Genomic DNA, 22124 nt, shown 5'->3' with positions numbered 1-22124 from the left:
AGGACAATGTTTGACACATAACAGGGACTCAGGAAATGCTTGTTAATTTGAATCAATCTCAAGGGATCCATTCCTCTCACTCTTTCTCTCCACCCCTCTCTCTCCCCTCTCCCCCAGACTGAACTCCCACTGAAGCCATGCTAAATGCTTCTTCCTGTATTTGTCTATTTAATAGGGACAGAGTAATGGGCCAAAGCAGCTGATTAAATAGTTAATCCCAAGTAACTTGGGATCGTAGGTAGAAAAAAGTGAGACCCCTGTAAATTAATGCTTGCTCAAGAAAGCCGGCTTGCTTAGCAATGAAACCATGCAGCAGAAGCAGGAGACATGCTCCCAAACAATAAAACAATGGTAGAGTGATACCCACATCCTGCCCAGTGAGGTTAGAAAGTTAATGATTCCTAGGACATGCTTCTCTGCACATCCTAAAAACGAAAATATAGGAAAAGCTGTCATTATACCAAAACCTAAGATGATTTACTGTATTTTCGTGTATGTTACCGCCTTTTTGCTCATCTCCATTCGTAGTCCCAGTTTGACCATGTTGGGACAAGAAAACTCCCCTGCCTGACAAGGAGGAGGAGCTGATGATGGAAGCCTGAGGTCCACTCAAGAATGAAAGAAGGTGGTCTCCCTCTTCCCATTTTTCCTTTGACTATAAAACTGAACAACAATAAAGCAAAAAATGGAGTTCCCTTGTGGCCCACCAGGTTAAGGATCCAGCATTGTCACTGCAGCAGCTTGAGTCACTGCTGTGGCGCTGGTTTGATCCTTGGCCCAGGAACTTCCACATGCTGCGGGAGATGCCAAAACAAACAAACAAACAAACAAAAAAACAAAGACAAAACAAAACAAACCCAAAACAACAACAATGAAAAAACGTAGTCCACTAAATTCTTGGGGAGTGGCATTCCCCTGCCACAAGCAACCTAGAGTAATAAATGCTTTCCTTACCTGTTACTCTGCCTCTCCCTGAATTCTTTGTGAAAAACCTATCCTTTTTACTAAGTCCAGAGACCCCATTCTGCTGGTTTCATATTCACTCAACAAACAAGTCCAGAGTTCCTACTATGCGCCAGCACTGGAAACACAACGCTTACTAAGACCTGCGTAGTCTTTGTTTTTGAGAAGCTTGTGATCCAGCGTGGGGGTCAGATGGGCAAAGAACCGATGTGGGCAAACCCCACCATGGGTATGAGCCTGAAGGGCTGCGGTAGGTGGAGCTGATTTAACGCCCCCTGAGAGACGGGATGTCTTAGCAGCTGAGGTGACAGCTGGGCCACATGGAGAAGGATGTGTAGGAATCCCCAGGGGGAGAAGCCACCAAGGAGGCAGAGTGGCCTAAGCAGAGGGCCTGGGCCACCGTAGGTCAAGCTGGACAAGAACCCAGCACAGGAACAGAGACGGCAGGGCTGGAGCCCCCATCCCAGTGAGGCAGGGGATGGATGGGTTCAGGCTGAGCAACAGTTCTCTGTTCCTGTGGACAGATAACTTCGAGATAAAGGCTGCATCCTGCTTGGCTAAAAGACAGAGACCATCTATTTCTCATTTTTGTTGTTGTTGTTGTCGTCGTCTTTTTGCCATTTTCTTGGGCCCCTCTCGCGGCATATTGAGTTTCCCAGGCTGGGGGTCAAATCGGAGCTGCAGCCACAGGCCTAAACCAGAGCCACAGCAACGCGGGATCCGAGCCACGTCTGCAACCTACACCACAGCTCACAGCAACGCCAGATCCTTAACCCACTGAGCGAGGCCAGGGATAGAACCCGCAACCTCATGGTTCCTAGTCAGATTCGTTACCCACTGAGCCACGATGGGAACTCCATCTATTTCTCATTCTTGAGGTCAAGGAGACCTCCGAAACTATATGCTCGTAGAAAGCGGCCTTGGGGGTCAGAGAAGGGAGGGCACCAGACCACAGTACCTCCTGTCAGCTTCCCAGGGACCTTGGTGCTAAAATCCATCCCTAGGGCAGGGCCCTGAGTCAGGCCAAAGCCAGATGAAGCAAGATGATTGGCAGAGGGAGCCCGGAAGGACTGCCCCCATACCAGTGACTTAAACCACTTCCAAAGCCCGGGTGGCTCTCCTCCTCCTGCTCTTTGAGTCTGTCTGTCCCTGTCTTTCTCCCTCCTTCTCTCCCCCACCGGAGCCTGCCTCTGCTTTCTCCCTCTTCTCTCTTTATCTTAATTTTTTGTCTTTTTAGGGCTGCACCTGCGGCATATGGAGGTTCCCAGGCTAGGGGTCCAATCAGAACAGCAGCTGCCGGCCAACACCACAGCCACAGCCATGCAGCATCCGAGCCGCATCTGTGACCTACACCAAAGTTCGTGGCAATGCCGGATCCTTAACCCACTGAGCGAGGCCAGGGATCAAACCCGCATCCTCATGGTTCCTTACCACTGAGCCACAGCAGGAACTCCTCTTCTCTCTTTAAATAAACACTTTTTGTCTTACTACCCTTAGTCTCTTGGCTGAATTCTGTCTCCAAAGGGACCAAGTTCTGGGGACCTAGATCAAGTGGTTAGGGTTCAGCCTTCTCACCCCACAGCCACTGGAGAAGACCAGTGCCGCCTCCCCACCCCACCCCCCGCCGCCGGCTGAGCTGTCCACCTGGAGCCCTGAGGTCCGCTTCATCTCACACCCCAACCCCAGTGCCTCATCTCCGCCTTCTCCCGGGTCCCAGGGTCCGCCTTGGATGCATGTGTGCAGGGGAGCTTTCTACAGAGATAAAGGGCTCAGGGGTGCCTCCCCTCCATCCTCCCGCACCAGGCCTGAGGCTCCCAGGAGACACCCAGCTCCCCACAGACCAGCTATTTCGGCCTGGTCCCAACACGAGCTCGTGGTTTCTGGCTGGGGAGCCAGAGGCCTGCAGGCTGACCATAAAAGGAAAAAACCGAACCGAAGCTGGCTGCTTCCCTTCCTCCTGTGCCAGGCTCTGTGGGACCCAGCGAGAGGGAGGTGGCCGAGCCCACATCCCCACAGGGTCACTGCTCCCCCCCCCCACCTCCTCAGCCAATGCCTGCAGAAAGGCAGTTCCTCCCTAAAGCTGCCCATGAAGGCAGATGTGGAAGGTTCCAGACCCCAGGTGACATTAGTGCTGGCCCCCCCACCCGGGGGCCCTGCCAGGTGACAGATCACACCCTGAGCGTGTCCTGCTCCCTAGGCACTGTCCAAATTCCCCCATACAACCACGGGGTAGGTGCCATCCTCATGGGACAAATGAGGAAACTGAGGCACAGAGACGTGGGCACAGTGGCAGAGCCAGGATCTGAACGCAGCTCAAGAGCGATGCTCTAGGAGTTCCTGTCATGGCTCAGTGGTTAACGAATCCGATTAGGAACCATGAGGTTGCGGGTTCGATCCCTGGCCTTGCTCAGTGGGTTAAGGATCCGGCGTTGCTGTGAGCTGTGATGTAGGTTGCAGACACGGCTTGGATCTGGTGCTGCTGTGGCTGTGGTGTAAGCTAGAGAAGACAGCTCCAATTTGACCCCTAGCCTGGGAACCTACATATGCCATGGGTGCAGCCCTGAAAAAGAAAAAAAAAAAAAAAAAAAAAAAAAAAAAGAGCGATGCTCTAAACCACTGCTCTGTAGGTTGGCGCTATCCTCTCTCCACCTTCCTCCTCCTCCTCCAGCAGAGTGGGGAGCAAGAGATTCTGAGGAGGGGGCAGAGGTGCTCTGAGAGCTTGTGCTGGACCCCAACAAGCATCTTCCCGGCCCACATGAAGCCTTGGCATCTTTAACAGAACTGGCCGCTAAGGGGGTGTGGGTACCAGAAGCCCAGTGCATCCCACAGCCTACGGAGCCGTGATTCCCGCCTCCTCTTGGCTCCCGCCCCGAACCCTCTTGCATCCCATCAACTCCCTTGTGAAGGTCACATGTCACCTCACAAGGCCTCTCTTGCCCTCCCAGCCTAGGACAGGTCACGGGAACTCCCCCCACAGCTTGATTTGATGAACATCTGTACCCCCTGGTACACGGCGCGCCCCCCTTCCAAAGCCCCCTCCCCCACAGTGGGGCCTCAATCAGCAATTTTGGACCAAAAAGGGAACAGGGGGCCAGATTCTCGCTGAGGCTGGGGGACGGACGTGGTGGGGGCAGGGGAGCGGGGGAGGCTGGCGCACACATCCTCTGCCAGAAACAAGTCGTCACCAAATGTCAGCTGGAGCTTCCCAAATCCATCCCTTAAGTGTGTCTGCCTCTTCAGCTCAACATTTACTGCCTTTTTTTTTTAAATTCTCTTTCGCTTGCTCGCATCTGTGCGAGCCCCCACGGGCAGGCCATAAAAGGCTCATCAGCATCAGATGATCCTTTTTCCTCCTTTCCTGCCAAAGAACGTGATCTTCTCATGATAACTCGGAGGGCCACACAGATGGAGCGGCCAGACGCTCTGAGCCCAGAGCTGTGACAAAGTCTCCAAAAGGCAGAGAAGCATGCAACTGGTCCCCCCTCTAGGGACATGTCGTGAGAACACAGCCTCTGGAGCAAAACAGCTTGGAGTTACTGCCGGGCTCCACCTCTTAGGCAACTCAGTTCATCAGTGTCCTTACCAAGAAGACAGAGATGAAAAACTCACAGCTTCCAAGGATGTAAAAATGAGGAAATGAGGCTAAAAAGTACCCAAGGCCCCTTCAAAAGCTCAAGAATTGCTATGGTCACTGTTTTTACCACGCCATCATCACCCTCTTCTAAAACAGCCAGCCAGTGAAATGGTTACAGAAGGCAGCGATTTGGTCCCAGGAGGACAGGGTATCTGGCCAAGTTCAGTCCCCTCTAATGATCAGACCTAAGCTGGCCCCTTAGCCTTCCGGGTCCTGGGTTTCCTCATCTGGTAAATGGGGGTAACAGCACCATGCTATCTACCAGACAGCCTCAGAGGGAGGAAAAAACATTTCCAGACCAAAGGTGACATTGCTGAGTTTAGACTCCGCTCTGGAGCCAAGCAAGCCCTTCTATGCTCTGAGCCTCAGTTTCTTCTGTCTGTCAGATGCGGAGGCTGTGCGGCGGCGGCGGCACCAGCGAGGGTTGGGCCAGGCGAGATCTAGGGAGCTTGGAGCCCAAGCGAGCATCCCTGCCCTTCTGCTCTCTGCTGAGTTTTCAGAGCCGCCTCCGGAGAGGGGGTGAGCTCGAGCCAGCCCCCCAGGGCCCGCCAACCACCGACAGAGGGTTCAGACTGAGTGTGGGAACTTGCAAAGCAGAAAGCGCAGCTTGGATCACTCCGCCCCTGCCCCCGCCCCCCGCCGACGTCTCTGCGGCTTGGACAGGGTTCAGCCAAGAGCCTGAGCTGATAAAAGTCTGAGGTCCCATTTGGTGCTGATTAAGTGAGGACACGGCACTTCCAGATCCTGACGGCTCCTCTCATGCTCAGCATGAAATCTCACCTGCCTTTCACACCCTCCCCCACCCCAGGGACCCCCATGGAGGGAAAGCAGGGAGATGGGAGAGCTGAAAGGGTTTTGGTCAGAGAAAGCTTTGGTGATGCTTTTCCCTACACTCATCGCGCTGCTTTGCACAAGTCACTAATGCCGGCTTCCAAGTGCTGATCCCTGGACACAAACCCCCTGTGATGTAAGAAGACAAACTGCCTGTGGGGGGCGGGGGGGGGGCGGTGGCGGCAGAGGTTGTCTGTGCATCAGCTCAGCACCACCCACTGGGTGGGCAAGACTGGGCTTTGGAATCTGATAAACCAAGCTCAGACACTTGAGTGACAAGTTCTTCACCAGCTGGAGCCTCAGTTTCCCCAGCAATAAAATGGGGCTAATTATAGTACCTGCCTCCAGTGTTGGATTAGGAGACCCGTCTTGTAAACAGACAGACATGTACATACACCCACACATGGAGGGAGGGAGGGAAAAATAAAGAACATTTTTTAAGGAGTCAAGATTTGCTACTTCTTAACAACTATCAAGGTAATATTACAGGAAAAATGAAAACTTTATTGGTTTCCCTTACTTTATAGTTTAGTGTTCTTCTTATTCTAGATTACATATATGGGCATCATAAAAGGTGCCAGGCTTAATTTTTTTTTTTTAACGGCTACACCTGTAGCATATGGAAGTTCCCAGGCTAGGGGTCAAATCAGAGCTGCAGCTGCTGGCCTATGCCACAGCTGCAGCAATGCCAAATCCAAGCTGCATCTGTAACCTACATTGTACCTTGTGGCAGGTACAATGAGCGAGGCCAGGGATCGAATCCACACCCTCACAGAGACTATGCTGGGTTCTTAACCTGTTGAGCCACAATGGGAACTCCATGCAGGGCTTAATTTTAAGGTTCATAATCTGACCCTGTCTGCCTTGGGTTTGTGTTACGGATGAATGGAGAATGTTCCTGGAAAGGCGTGTGCAGACAAGAAGCATGCAGTAAAAATCCACCGTCATCATTTCTTTGGAAAGGAAGGTGCAAGAGAATTGCCATCGAAAGACAGTGGGTTGAACACATGCATTTAGGGCTCCTCCTTCCCCAAACCTTACTAAAATGACAGTAAAGGGATTTTTCAAAAACACCATAAACCATTCAAATGAACAGGAGAGGAGTGAACAGCAACACAAGCTAGGAAGCCAGCAAACAGGACCAGCGATGATAGTACTAGGAGAGAAGTCTAAGCTAGCAGTTGAGGGAATTCCCCAGTAGCTCACAGGTTAAGGATCTGGCATTGTCACTGCTGTGGCCTGGTTTGATCCCTGGCTCAGGGACTTGTGCATGCAGCAGACATGGACAGGGGAAAAAAAAAAAAGCTGGTGATGGGGAAAGCTGAGAAGCAACCTGATTTCATTGCAGAGTCCTCAGTCATTGGCAGCTCCAGGAGCAGCAGACATAAAACCTAAGGATTGGTTACTTTCTACATTGCCTGCAGCCAAGTGACTGCCCTTCCCACAGCCCACAGGAGGGGGGTAGATTTATTCTCTGGAGAGGGGAAAAGGAGGACCTCCGTCTTGGGGATACCAGGGACCACACTGGAAACAGGAAAGTAACATGCAAGTGTTTTGGGTTTTGTTTTTTGGGTTTTGGCTTTTGGTTTTTTTTGGTTTTTTGAGGGCTGCACCTGCAGCTTATGGAGCTTCCCAGGCTAGGGGTCAAATTGGAGCTGTAGCCACTGGCCCACACCACAGTCACAGCAACGTGAGATCCAAGCCAAGCTGCCTCTGTGACCTACACCACAGCTCATGGCACTGCCAGATCCTTAACCCACTGACTGGGGCCAGGGATCGAATCTGTGTCCTCAGGGATGCTAGTCAGATTGGTTTCCACTGAGCCACGATGGGAACTCTGTTTTCGTTTTTGTTTTGGCTGTGCCCACAGCATGTGGAAATTCCTGGGCCAGGGACTGAACCCACATCACAGCAGTGACAACACCAGATCCTTAATCCGCTACACCACAGGGGAACTCCTGATACAAGTTTTATCCTACAGTTTGAAACCCTTAGCCTCTTCTCACCTAGACCCTCCAAATGATGGTAGACAGGTCTTTGCCCTCCAGGCAGAAGGTCAAATGTCTTCTCTGAAGAATCTCATCTGCCCAAGAAAAAAGCACTGAAAGATATATCAGAAGTGCCCCAACCGAGTAGCTCATGGAGCTTACGGAGCTTCCCAGGCTAGGGGTCAAATTGGAGCTGTAGCCACTGGCCCACACCACAGTCACAGCAACATGACTGTGAGATCCAATCCAAGCTGCCTCTGTGACCTACACCCCAGTAGCTCAGTTTCCCCATCCCCAGCTAAGCTTATCTTCAGCAAGCTCCTCCTGCCAGCATGGAACATCCATCAACTTTTTGGTACCCATGTCCCAAAGCATCCCCTGAGAATGGACAGCCAAGGATCACCAGGCATCAGAAGAAAGCCACTAATAAGACAAACATAAATTAAAACAAATAAATAGGAAAATATGCCTCTTGGAGGAAACACGTGGAGGGTTACCTGCCAAGACAGGGGACATCACATCCATGACAAAAGAATCCTATAGGAAATAAATACTCAGGAAACCAAATAGAGTTCTTGGAAATTTAAAAAAAATGATAGCAGTAATTGAAAACCCAATGGAAGGGTTATAAGATGAAGTTGAGGTAACTGTGCAGAAAAAAAAAAAAAGACGTGGAGAAAAAGAGGAGAGAAAGAGATGGAAATTATAGGAACGAGCTAGGAATTCCATGATGGAGATAAGGAAATGTCTAGAAAAAAAACAAAACAAAACAAAACAACAAAACAGAACAGTGTAACAGAAAAAGAAAGAAATTATTAAGGACATAATTCACAAAAATTTCCCAGAATTTAAGGACATAGTTTAGAGAGTATGAATGTCCACTAAGTCTCCAGTACAGCAGGTGAAAACAGACCCCTGCCAGAGCCCATCACCATGAACAGGGGCATAAAGAACATAGATATATTTTTAAATGGCCTCCAGAGAAGGAGGAGGATAAAAAAACTGGTCATACAAAAAGGATCAAGAATGCGATTGGCTTTTATCCTCTTCAAAAATGAAATTGAATCTCAAAGTCAATGACACAATGCTTTTGAAATTCTGAAAGAACACTCCTTTCTTTCTTTTTCTTCTTTCCCTTCCTTCCTTCCTTCTTGTCTTTTTAGGGCCGCACCCATGGCATATGGAGGTTCCCAGGCTAGGGGTCTAATCGGAGCTACAGCCGCCGGCCTACACCACAGCCACGGCAACGCAGGATCCAAGCCATGCCTGCAACCTACACCACCGTTCAGGGCAACATCGGATCCTTAGCCCAGTGAGCGAGGCCAGGGACTGAGCCCTCGTCCTCATGGTTACCAGTCTGATTTGTTTCCACTGAGCCACAACAGGAACTCCCAGAAAACAATTTCTTGCTTAAATATTTAAACCCAGCTAAACTATCCCTTAAATATTAGAGACGCATCCAGACTTTCAGATGTGCAAAATCTCAATTTGCCTCACATCCTTTCTTAAAAAACTACTAGAGAAAGTGCTCCATTTAAACAGGGAGTAAATCAAGGAAGAAGAAAACGTGGAAACTAGGAAACAAGGAATCCACCACAAGAGCACTGAAGGGAACTCCAAGAATGATAAAAAAAAAAAAAGATTCCCAATGTTGCCTACCAGTCATGGAAGGTAGCTGCGGCAGGTCAAAGGGCTCCGGTCACTAGCAATAGGGTCTTGAACACAAGACTAGACATACAGAAAGGTGATTAGAAGAAGAAAAATCTGGGGTCAATTTAGTGATTAAGTACATAACCTAATTGGGGGTGGGGGGGAGGCAATTACTAACTCCAGGAGAAAGAATAAACTGTACAGGAAAAGGAATCACAAGACAGCATGGAGCTCAGCTGTGATTCGCATCTACACGGTCATAATAATGTAAGCTGTGAACACAGACCTTATCAAAGTTAAAATAAAACTATACCGGGAGCCGGTGCGATGGGGTATGTGTGTGGGTGTATTGGGAGGAGGCAGTAGGGTAAGGTAAGGGGGAGATGGGGTGATTGAGTTCAGTCCTCATACTCCATGATGAAAAGTCAATAGGTAATGCCTAGAACTGAGAAAAAATTAAGACAGCAGGAAAATACTCAAGATTTCTTGGAGATTACAGAAGTACCTATAAAAATGTCCATTGACGATGGTTACCCCTGGAGAAGGGGACATTAGAGAAAGAGCAAAGGAGGGCTAGTTTTCTTAACAAGCTTTGGGGAGTTGACTCTAAACCGTCTTCACGTATTCCATCAATAAAAATAAAAACTAGAAAGGCAAAAAAGGAATAAGGAGTCCCTTTAGGCACCTGTAACACTCTAGCAGCATGTAGAACAGGGCATGTGCAATGCTACTAGTTGTGGGGAAAACCTGGGGAGAGGGGAATAGATGCACATCTGCATACATGTGCAGAAAATACTGCTAATACACTAGAAACCATGGCTGCCTCTGGGGAGGCAAACGAGGCGTCTAATGCATGAGGGTTGAAAGGGAGAATTTTCTGCTTTTGAATCTGAATATATCGGCTCTTGAAAAACAAACCCCCCAAATTGGGAAATTTAAAAAGTAAACACAGTGTCATTTACACAGATACATATATAAGATGCTTTTCTTTCTTTCTTTTTTTTTTCTTTTTAGGGCTATCCCTGCAGCATTTGGAAGGTCCCAGGCTAGGGGTCCAATCAGAGCTACACCATGAGCCACCTCTGCCCCCTATGCCACAGCTCAAGGTAAAGCTGGATCCTTAACCCACTGAGTGAAGCCAGGGATCGAACCTGAATCCTCACAGAGACTATGTCAGGTTCTTAACCAGCTGAGCCACAGTGGGAACTCCAGCAGCCATCGTTTTGAGACAAACCCAAAATGAAGTGGCAGTTCTGCAAAAGGGCCAATTTCTTTGAAGGTGCAAAGGATCACAAGTCAGTGACCTTCAAAAGGTCACAAGAAAGTCAATTCACAATCAAATATTGGAGACCCCATGAAAGATAACACAGCAGGGGCTTTGAGAGAATGTGCCAAACACCAAATAAGTAAAGAAGTTGTTGGCAAAAGCGATGATTTCTCCACTGAGTCCGCCAAAATTTATCCTCTTACCCCACAGCATGGAGATCAAGCATCACGGGAAGAATGGTGTCTTGTGCTCTCACATGGTTCTGTCCCGCCAAAAACGTTAAGGTAAAAAAAAACCTAACCCTGAATTAATTTTATACTCAATCTAAGAATCAGCATCTAGATGCAATTACCACCAGGTTCCTATTACATGGAAAATACATCAGTTCATCCTTTGCATTTCAAACCCATCAAACTCTTTCCCCCTTACTGTGTCTGTGTACAGTGACTTACTATGTACAGTGCCTGTTTCAAGTGATTTTTTTTTGAACCAATTATTTGCAGATAATCAAAACCTCCTTTGCTGGCAGCTGCAGCTCCGATTCTACCCCTCCCCTGAGAACGTCCATGTGCCACAGGTGCAGCCCTAAAATGAAAAAAGAAAACAAAGCACTTCCTTCATTTTATGCCACCCAGCTCCGTTAGCACATGAAAGCGTGCTACCAAAATGTTAATGGTGATGATCTCTGGGTGAGAGAATTATGGGTGCCAGTACATTCTCTTTCTCTGACGGCATCACAGCATGCAGAGGTTCCTGGACCAGGGATCGAATCTGAGCCACAGCCGTGACAACGACAAATCCTTAACCACTAGGCCACCTGGGAAATCCTGGTACATTCTCTTTTGCTTAAATATATGTTTTAATTTTTCTAGAATGACTATATAAGATTATAGGTTTTGTTTTTTTTTTTTAAGTTACACAATATATTTTCAGAGCACTATGGCAGGGCTTACCTGTCACCCTCCCCTTCCCTTTACTATCAGAACTTTCTTTCATTCTGGTTTTCAGATAAAATGTGTTTAGCTGGAGGTCCCTCAGCTCCAGGAGAGAACCAGGAGTAGTCCAAACCAATCATAAATGTTCTAGTCTTCTTTGTCAATGACTAATTTAGAGGCTGTCATATGATCAAGTTTTAGCCAATCAGACATAAGGGATGCCTGTTGAGGAGCTTCTGGAAAAGGTTTTCCTCTTTGATTAAAAGGAAAAAGAAAGAGAGCCATAGGGAAAAATCATCTATTTCCTTCATGCTTTTGGATATTATCACATGAGGATGTGATGTCTGGAGCTATGGCTGCCATCTTGTAACTATGAGGAAACAACCAAGAAAATCCCAAAGAAATGTTTTTGAGCTGCTGAATTAACTGAGCCTGAAATCATCAACCTCCAGACCACTTGTTATGTGAGATAATAAACTCCTGTTGCTTAAGCCACTTTAATTGGTCGCTATGTTTCTTGCAACCAAAAACATTCCAAATGAGATGCACACTGTAACCTTACGATGTTCAGCTTTCCGAAGATGTGTATGAACCACCGTTTTACAGTTTCCTAACAAGGGAGACCACAAAGGATTTTTTTTTTTCCAGAGACACATACTAACTCCAAGAGTCATCACTTTACAACTTGAGACTGTATCTCTGCAATACTCTTTGCAAGGCTCCATATTCTGGTCTTTGAAGGCAATGGTGGTCTCATGTCCAGAGTGGTCCAGCTTGAGTCATACCTGTGGGATCTGGCTAACTTTGTCATTAATCCAGGAAACTTCTACCTGAATTCCTCTATCTTGAGGGGGTATATCTCCTCAGCACCCCGGAATCCCTGTCAAGAGATTCCAGAAAGGGGCTCCTTTCAATTCCCAACTCACACCATGCTTGAAAGTTGCTGTTCCACAGGTTGCAAAGTCAAACACATGGGCCGAGCAGTTAACACCAACAAGCACCTCAGGTCAGGTGAGGACTGGAAAACTGAAGAATTCACATCTCTAAAGGGGCAGCTAACTTGTGGGATCACCTGTTGCCAGATGTTCCAATGCTTTCAAAATGAGCCAGAAATTGGGCTTTTTGTGTACAATCCCCCCCGCCCCAAGAATTTTTTGTCTTTTTCGGGTCACACCTGAGCCATACGGAAGTTCCCAGGCTAGGGGTTGAATTGGAGCTGTAGCTGCCGGCCTACACCCCAGCCACAGGCAACTCGGGATCTGAGCTGTGTCTGTAACCTACACCACAGGTCAAGGCAATGCTGGATCCTTAACCCACTGAGTGAGGCCAGGGATCAAACCCGCATCCTCATGGATCCTAGTTGGGTTTGTTAACCGCTGAGCCATGAAGGGAACTCCTCAAAGTTACTAATGATAGTAATAATGATAATACATAAACACAGAGGTGCTATGCAAAGAAAGGTCTTTAGGGTGGACCTTCACCACCAGCTGCGAGCTGGATCCCATCACTCCCTTTTCACAGATAAGGAAACTGAGGCAGGAGAGGAAAAGACTTTTTTTTTTTTTTTTTTTTTTTTGCACAGACTCTCACAGTGTGTGAGCGGCAGGTGCTTGCAAATGCAGATCTGGCTGGCTCAGCCCCGGGTCGTTCCCCACCCTCTTTCCTTCCAAGGTGAGAGCACCCACCCATTTTCCAGACAGCCTCCAGCCCCCAGCCTCTGCCAACGGGGGGACTGCGAGCTCTGGAGCAAGCGCATGCCCGTATTTGCCCAGCTATCTGCCCTCCCTCGCCCTCCCGGGCCGCAAACACAGATGCTCTGCTTGCTTTTTCCCTTTTTCAGTCACAGCCCTCCTGTCCCCCAGTGCCGCCTGCCAAACTCCGCATTCTTGGCGAGAACGGCAGGCAGGCGGGACAGGAGGGGCCCGGGCCAAGCCAGCATTCCGAGGAGTGACCCGAAGCAGCCCGGGCGGGCTCCCCGGCGGCAGTGGCTCACCTTGCAGCATGCTCCGGTAGGCCGTGTCAGCGATGGCGTAGATGTGGGGCGGCATCTCGTGCCGCTTCTTGCCCTTGTACATGTCAATGATCTTCTCTGAGTAGATGGGCAGCTGCTTGTAGGGGTTCACCACCACGCAGAAGAGGCCCGAGTACGTCTGCAAGCAGAGAAGCCAGCTTACTTCCGGGGCCCCCGCAGAGAGGAGACCTCAGACCTCCGGCCCACCACCGCCTGCATTGTCTGAGCGCCACTGTGTGCACTTTCTCACTTGATCCTCACAGTGGCACCCTTAGACAGATGCACTCATGTTCTCCCCCCCTGCTCCCGGGCCATGCCGGTGCCAGGCAGAAGTTCCCAGGCCAGGGATGGAACCCGTGCCACAGCAGTAACAATGCCAGATCCTTAACCCCGGGGCCACCAGGGAACTCCCTCATGTTCTCATTTTAGAGCTGGGAAAGCTAAGACTCAGCGCCCTAGGCATCAGTGACTTCAGGTAGGGGGCCAGAGGAGCGAGAGGCAAGATTAGATTTTTAGGGCATCTGTGTTATATTTTATAACTGTGGGATTCTTTCCTTTTTAATATTGAAGTATCGTTAATTTACAATGTTGTATTAATTTCAAACATACAGCAAAGTGATTCAGTTATACATACAGTGGTTTTATTTTTCATTTTATTAATTTTTTTTCCTTTTTGGCTGCACCCAGAGCAAGTGGAAGTTCCCAGGCCAGGGATCACATCTGAACCACAGCTACGACCTACACCACAACTGCAGCAATGCTGGATCCTTAACCACTGTACCCAGAGGGGGATTGAACGGGTGCTGCCACTGAGATGAGCTGGATCCTTAGCTCACTGTGCCACAGTGGGAACTCCCATAACTGTGCAGTTTTAAACAGTTCTGGGTTCACATCCCAGCTCCACGCTCACCCCCTGTGGCTTCACCTCCTTGAGCCTCAGGGGCTTAAATAATATCTGCCATTTTTTGAGCACCTACTATGCGCCAGCCAGGGAGCTCAGCACTTCACAAGGTATCTTCTTATTTAAATCGTCACATCTGCCCTGGGACAGGAATACTGTGATTTCCCCGCTGCCCACTTGACAGGTGAGGAAACTGAGGCTCAGGGAGGTTGTGCCCAGATCACATAGCGGCTGGGGAATTTGGAACTAAGATCATGACTGCTTTCCCCAGGGCTCATCCTCTCTAGACCATGAACTAAGTACACGCTCCCTCATCTGTAAAATGGGCATGAACACGGCTGTCCTTAAATCGGAGTGATATTGACACGTTGCAACAGGGATGACCCTGGAAAACATGCTAAGCGAAAAGTCTGACACAGAAGGTCACGTATCCTGCGGCTCCATATGTATGAAATGTCCAGAACAGACAAATCCACAGAGACAGAAACCTGGTCTTTGGTTTCCAGAGACTGGAGAGATGAGAGAATGGGACGGGACTGCTGGTTGGGACAGGTTTCTTTTTGGAGCTTATAAAAATGTCCTGGAACTCGGAGTTCCCATTGTGGCTCAGCAGTAATGAACCTGACTAGTATCCATGAGGCCGCGGATTTGATTCCTGGTCTTGCTCAGTAGGTTAAGGATCCAGGCATAGCTGTGAGCGGTGGTATAGGTCACAGATACAGCTCGGATCGCGTGTTGCTGTGGCTGTCCGATTTGACCCCTAGCCTGGAAACTTCCATATGCCACAGGTATAGCCCTAAAAAGACAAAAAAAAGAAAAATGTTCTGGAACTTAAGAGCTACCGCTCCAATTTGACCCCTAGCCTGGGAACCTCCATATGCCATGTGTGTGGCCCTAAACATACAAAAAAAAAAAAAAAAAAAAAAAAAAAAAAAAAAGATCCTGGCAGCCCTGAGCCCAGCTTAGCCCATTCCAAGTTGTGAGCACTGTCCATTAGGTTGTGGACCCACACTCGTCTTACAGAAACAACCAACCATTTGTTCATTCATTTACTCATCCATTCATTCGACGTGTGTCCTAGACACGGTGAGGCCCGGGGATTATAGTAAAGGAAAAAACACACAAGATCCTGCCCGAAAAGGCTTTTAGTCTCAATGGCAGCTGGTTGGGGAGAGGGAGGCTCCCCTGGGGCTCCACCTGCTAGGGGACAATGATGACAGGCTGGGCATAAGGAGAGAATGATATTCTTTAAAAGGTACAGGACTAGTGGGGGAGGGAGGGGGTTCTCTCCCAGGTTCCCCTCCCCACCATTTCCCAAAAGGGGAAGGAATGAGGTCAATCTAAGGCCTGTCTAAATGTCCACCTGACATTTATTGAGCACCTACTGTATACCAGGTCTGTGGTAGATGCTGGAGACAAATCAATCGATAATCGTCCCTGCCCTCAAAAAGCCCACAGGTCAGAAGGAAGACGTGGACATTTACAAATAACATGATAAGAACAAGCATTTAGGGAGAAAGGGAGAGAGGGTGTTAACCCATGTGGCAAGAAATTTCAGGGGGAAGGCACTTTCAGCATTAAGACTTCACAGGTAGGAAGGTGTTAACCAGCTCAGGTATACAGCGGGTGCTCACTAAATGCCTGCTAAATGAATGCCCGAGGGGTCAGTTAATTACAAAGCTTCCCTGGAACAGGGGCAATGCCGCCTTCATTTCTGTGACCCGGGGCCTTGCACTGGGTTACACAGAGAAGGTGCTCAGGAGACATTTGCTGACCAGGTGGCAAAGCTGGCCCAGTGCAGGGCCTGTGTGTCCTGATCATCTGTGTCCTGGTCCCCAGCTCCGGGCCTCCATCGAGTAAGGACTCAGATCTTCAGGTCTCAACTCCACCTCCAGCTCCTCCCAGGCTGTGCCCCCTGCCACTGCCATGTCCTTTGTAGGGTGTGTCATTTACAGCCCAAACCACCCCCCCAAGGCATCCTGGGGGTGGTAAAGGGCAGCGGTTAGGGGTGTAGAAGGGAATACCAGGGACCTCTTTGAACTCTCATTCAGCTACTTCTTGGCTGTGGGACCCTGGGCAAGTCTCTTAGCCTCTCTGAGCCTCAGTTATCTTCATCTGCAAAATGGGCAGGTGTAATAGCAGCTCCTTCACTGGTGTGCTGTGAGATAGCTCTTGTGAAGCATTTAGCTACACTGCCTGGGTTGTAACAGGGGCTCACGAAACATCAGTGACTGTCCCATGCTCCCTGTGTTTCATGATGATGAAAACCTTTTGCCACCCTGGAAACTGCCCATGAGCTGTTCCCTCTCCCCCACTGGCATTCTCAGAGCCACTTCCATCTGCTTTTCCAGGGGTCAGCCTAAATATCACCTCTTGGACTGCAAGCTGCACACCACTGCATCTTCAGCACCCAGTACAGGGCTAGGACATGGTAGATACGCAATAAATATTTGCTAAATAAAATTAAGGGAGGAAGGCAGGCTTGGATCTCCCAACTGCCTGACCAGCTTTTGAAGGAAAAATATTTCCTCCTGTTTGCTAAGACACCTCCTGGGCTATGCACACAGCAAGCACTTAATCCATGTTTCGAGGCAGATCTGAATCTCTATCCAGTTCAGCATATCTTTGCATGGCACAACGGCCCAGAAGGAAAGACTCAGTAGGCAGCAGCCCACCGCACGCAGAAGCTGGGCTTCCAAATCTGAAGGTTCACTCTCCATCACTCCATCCCGCCTGACCTCATCCGACCCAGTCCACCTGCACTTGGCTGTGTTCCTGAGCCCCCTCACCACCCCCATGAACCCCTCTCCAGGGGGTCAAGTTCAGAGATTTCAGCATTGCTGCCTCCCACATTCTAGCCCGCATCTCAGGGCCCCGTGCCACCGGCAGGTCCCAGCTGCCGGCCTAGGGTTTCCCTATTGTGACCGTATTAGGAAGCGACTCCAGTTTTTCCCCAGCACTTTATACGGTCAGCCGTGGAGCCCTGAGCTCCCAAGGCTTTGGGCAGAAATGAGGAACAGTGGGGGAAGGTGGACGGGATGGAGGCAGGCGTTAAGTCACCGGGGCCCAGGTCGAACCTCAGCCCTGCCCTCATTGCCTGTGCAGCTTGAGCAAGGGCCCAAACGTCTTAGGCCTTCCTTCGTCATCGATGAAACTATGGATAACCATACTGTCTTTACCAAGATGCAATGTCATGTCTTTCTGAACGTGTCCTAGAAACAGACGCAGGCTACCAAGAACGTGATCTGCTGCAGCCTTGATTTTAACGGCAAAAAAGACGAGAAACAACATAAATATTCGTCAATGGAGACCAACGCAATAATTATGACACGCCGTCCTTTAAAAATTATGTACATATGTATATGTATAAAATATTCCATAAGGAACTGGTGATCATGGCTTCTGTAAGGAGGGGAATCCTAAGATGAAGAATGGGGATGAAAGAGAAAGTTCTAAACATCCTTGTATGCTATTTTATATAAAGCATGTGTTGTTTATTCAAAAAAAATGTCATAAGTCTAACTAGATGGTTATAAACAGACACAGGAAAAGGCCACAAGGCATGATAAATACTTAGTTTTAAATAGTGTCTTGTAGGCTTTGCATGGATAGCCTTGTTTATCAGGGAAGTTCTTTGAAGCAATAAGAACTTGAAAGATTTAAATAGTTCACAGTCAAAGGGGAGCCACCAGTTGTGTTTTCTTTCCACCCCTCCAGGCCCAATGCAGTTGTAATTTTTTCTACCCTCCAGGAATCGCTGACAGCCAGGAAGCCTCTGCTGCCAGCCTGCCCCTAGCATCCCTGGACAGACACTCCTTCTGGAGAAGGCGAAGGTTCCCCGGGCCAGGGGTCTATAATGAAAACAGCATCACCTGCTGGAATTTGAAAGAAGGGCCTCTCCTTATCCCCAGGCTTCCCAGCATGGTGAAACCAGTGATCCAGGAAAATGGGTTTTTTAAGTTCATGGGTAGGGAATTTGGACTTGGAGAGCCAGGGAATAGGAAGGTCTGTCCTCCTTTGTCCTGGATTGTGTTCCCAGCCCCAGGGCCATGGCACGGGGTGGAAGGTCCCACTGTCTACAAGGACCATACAAGTAAGACATGAATGGAGTGGGCCGAGGGTGAGGGGGAGAAACTAGCTGCAGTGATCAATGGTCCACAACACAGAGTCCCAGGGTCTGGAGGATGAGAGGACGTGTTGGGGCCTGTGGGACATCAGAGTCTGCACTGCCCATCCCACAGGGACTGGGGCCGGACAACCTGGTTCAGGGGTGCTGGGTCCTTGCCTTTTGCAAGCCATGCCAGAAAATTAAATTTTCTATCTTTTATTTAGTGTGTGCGGGGGGATATATCATATTAACCTAATTTTAAAAAATCACTCGCTCTGGGCCAAGAGCTTTGCAATCTCAGGCTTAGCACCTCGTAGGTGCTCAAGAAACCATACAAAAATCAGCTTCTTTCCTTCTGCGCCCTTAAAGCGTGTCCAACCCAAAGCTAAGGGTACCTGTGGCACCACCCCCACCTGCCCCAGCCCACATCCATCACATCCGGCTCCAAGACTGGTACCTTAGGGCCTTTGCTGTCATGCGTAGTTACCTATGCCCTGAAGGCAGACAGACCACGTTTGAATACCAGTTCTGCCCACTTCCAGCAACGGATAGGACTGAGGCCATCGGAGCCTCAGTGTCTTACTCTCTAAAATGAGGTACTAGCCTTTCATAGGGACATTGGAAGGATTAAATGAGAGAGCAATTTTAGAAAGCTCTAGTCCTGGGGCCAGCCATCCTGGGTTTGAAATAAGTTATTTCTCATTAACTTATTTAATTTTCTAAGCCCCAGTTTCTTTACCTGCAAAAAATGAGGCTAAATAATAGTAAAGCTCCCTTACATAAAGAAAGTAATAGTCAGCTATACTTCAATAAGTAACTTTGAAAAGAAAACAATAGTAGTAGCAATAACAATATGTTAATATAAACCTGTAACAGAATAAATTTAATTAAAAAATTTTTTTAATTTATTTTTTCTTTCTTTAGGGTTGCACCTGCAACATATGGAAATTCCCAGGCTAGGGGTCAAATCAGAGCTTCAGCTGCCAGCCTATGCCACAGCCACAGCAACACCACATCTGAACCCCATCTGTGACCTACACTATAGCTTGCGGCAACTCCAGTTCCTCAACCCACTGCATGAGGCCAGGGATCGAACTTGCATCCTTCACAGATACAAGTCAGGTTCGCAAACCGCTAAGCTACAACGTGAACTCCAAGAGTAAATTTTATTTTTATTTTTTAATTTTTAAAAATTTTTTGTCTTTTTAGGGCCACACCCGTGGCACATGGAAGTTCCCAGGCTAGGGGTCAAATCAGAGTTGTAGCCACCGGCCTACACCACAGCCAGAGCAATGCAGGATCCAAGCCTAACCCTAACCCAACCCTAACCCTAACCACAGCTCATGGCAATGCCAGATCCTTAATCCACTGAGCAAGGCCAGGGATTGGAACCCACATCCTGATGGATGCTAGTCGGATTCATTAACTGCTGAGCCACAACGGGAACTCCCTCCGAGAGTAAATTTTAAATAAATAGCAGCCACCCTCATTATTATCGTGGGGTAAACAGGGCTCTTCTGAGTCTAATGAAAGCCAAGACCCTCTACTCAGAAAAGAATGTACATGCAAACAGCCTTTCTTACATTTCAGGAAGCTGACAAAATCCCTCGCACCCACTCACAGGCGCTGAGTTTAGAACCCTATATTTTCAAAAAAAACTTCCTTTGGTAACAACACTTGACGTGAGACCTACCCCCTTCACAGTCTGTAAGTAATCAATATAGACTTGTTAACTGCAGGCTTACAGAGAGGCCTGGAATGTACTCCTCCTGCTGAACTGAGGCTTTATACCTTTAACCAGAAACGCTTCGTTGCCCCCCCCAGCACCCACCACTTCACTCTCTGAATCTCTGAATAAGCCTACTATTTTTGGCCATGCCCACAGCACATAGAAATTCCCAGGCCAGGGAGCAAACCCACGACACAGCAGTGACAATGCCAGATCCTCAAACATTAGGCCCCCAGGGAACTCCCTAAATTCGCCTCTTCCAGATGTCTCCTGTAAGTGGGATCCTGCGGGATTTGTCCCTCTGTGACCGGCTTATTTCACTCAGCATAATGTCCTTGCAAATGGTAAGATTTCCTTCTGTTTTAAAGCCGAGTTATTACAGTGGATGGTGTATAAAGCGTATTTTCTCCCTCCATTCATCATTTTAGAAGCTCTGTCATACAGCTGCATCCAGCTCGAGTGGGGCTTACCTTCCTCCCTGTAATTATCAAACAGCCTTGGGGCGAAGCCTGGGCCCTGTGCTTCCCAGCATCTCATGGAGAGGAAAGTAGGGGGACCAAGAGGACTTCGCAGATGGACAGGCCTGAAATCTGACCCAGTCCTGTTGTAGGCAAAGTCACGTCACCTCCTGGCCTTGGTTACCTCGTGTGCAGAGTGGGACATGAACTTTGCTTTCACCAGCATTGTCTTTTTTTTGGCCACCCAGCAGCACGTGAACTTCCCTGGCCAGGGATCAGATCCCAGATGCAGTTGTGATCTACACCACAGCTATGGCAACACCAGATCCCAAACCCACTGGGCAAGGCCAGGGATTGAACCCACATCCTAATGGATACTAGTCAGTTTCACTATCACTGAGCCACAATGGGAACTCCTACAAAGCTCTCTTCTTTACCAAGAGCAAAGTTGGGCACAACCGGCAGCCTGGGCTTCACCCGCCACCCACCTGTAACAAGGGCCGCACCTTCGGCTATCACGCGCTGGGTGAACAACTTGCCATGCCCCCCACCCCACCCTGTCCTCCTTTCTCTCCTCCATCATGGACCATGGTTTCTATTTAAGTGATTAAATTGACCAGAAAAGAATGAGACAGGAGTGGGCACATGGTCATAAGACTGAAAGGCTTTTCATTTAATCTGCCCAGAAAAGCATAGCAGGAATTTGAAGATTTGGTTAGGTTTTTAATCTGCTGTCAGAAGGCAGTCTGGGTCTTGGGAGCTCCCTAAGCCCCTCATTTTTCCTGACTTCTATTTTGGGCTCAAACCACAGTGTCAGGGGACACACGGCAAGATTCACATTCAGGTCTGTCCTTGACCTCCCTGGAGGGAGATGACTTATCTTGAATGGGAGACCTACAGGAGCCTAACTCCCCTCTAACACCCTGCAGACTGGTGTCCTTGGAAACATCCACTCTGGACCAATGGTCCCAGGTTGATAAGGCTTCCATACAGGGAGGAGGGTGGACAAAAGGGACTTGCCCTGCTTAGTTAGGGAGCAAAGGATGGTCTTGCCTACGCTAAGCCTCAGCTTGCTCGTCTGTGGAACAGAACAAGTATACATCATTCAGTGGATGCTGTGTTGATTAAATGAGATAAAGAGGAGGCATTTATAGAATTATGAGTTGCTTCTCTCCCCCTGGGCTCTTATACAAAGCCACCATTACCCTCTTTGAACTATCTATAAGGAAAATGAATAATTCATTACGGTACATCAAGGGGCTAAATCACAAAGCTCATAAAGGAGCATTTTGGGGTTGTGACTGATCAGTAGGGATACTCAGCACTGACCTGTACATGGAAAGAAGAGCAGGTCCCTAACCTGCGTGCACAGGCTTTCAAATGTGTAAGCACATACCATTCTCCCAAAGAAACACCGAGAACACACCCATATCTTATTAGCTGTTATCTCTGAGGAAGGACTGGTTTTTGTGTTTGCTGTGCTTTCCTGCATTTTCCAAATCTTCTGGAATGAATGTGCTTTATTTTCCTATTTAGGAAAAAAATCTGCAGGCCGTTTTTAGAGATGACAAAGGGGTTTTGTCATTTTCATGGGGCAAAATATAAAGGGCAGGACCAGCAGGGCCTAAAGATGGAGGTGACTGTTTCCA

The 22124-nt window shown here is 48.6% G+C and overlaps 1 protein-coding gene across 6 annotated transcripts in view; it reads right to left on the bottom strand.

The window, feature by feature from the left end:
- Window positions 1–22124, bottom strand: part of MYH11 (myosin heavy chain 11) — a 139359-nt gene that overhangs the window by 95889 nt on the left and 21346 nt on the right. For all 6 annotated transcript variants that reach the window (XM_085017495.1, XM_085017497.1, XM_021086165.2 and 3 more), the window contains exon 3: window positions 13262–13418. In XM_085017495.1, coding sequence (XP_084873621.1) covers window positions 13262–13418 — 157 coding nt within the window. The remainder of the gene's footprint in view (window positions 1–13261; window positions 13419–22124) is intronic.

This window comes from Sus scrofa, chromosome 3 (assembly GCF_054392235.1).
Source record: "Sus scrofa isolate SSC_HxYL_T2T_F1_AM1 chromosome 3, Sscrofa_HxYL_maternal_Yorkshire_Landrace_v2.0, whole genome shotgun sequence".
NCBI classification, from domain to species: Eukaryota; Metazoa; Chordata; class Mammalia; order Artiodactyla; family Suidae; genus Sus; species Sus scrofa.
Note: the sequence above shows the minus strand (reverse complement) of the source record. Positions and strands in the feature narration are given on the sequence as shown.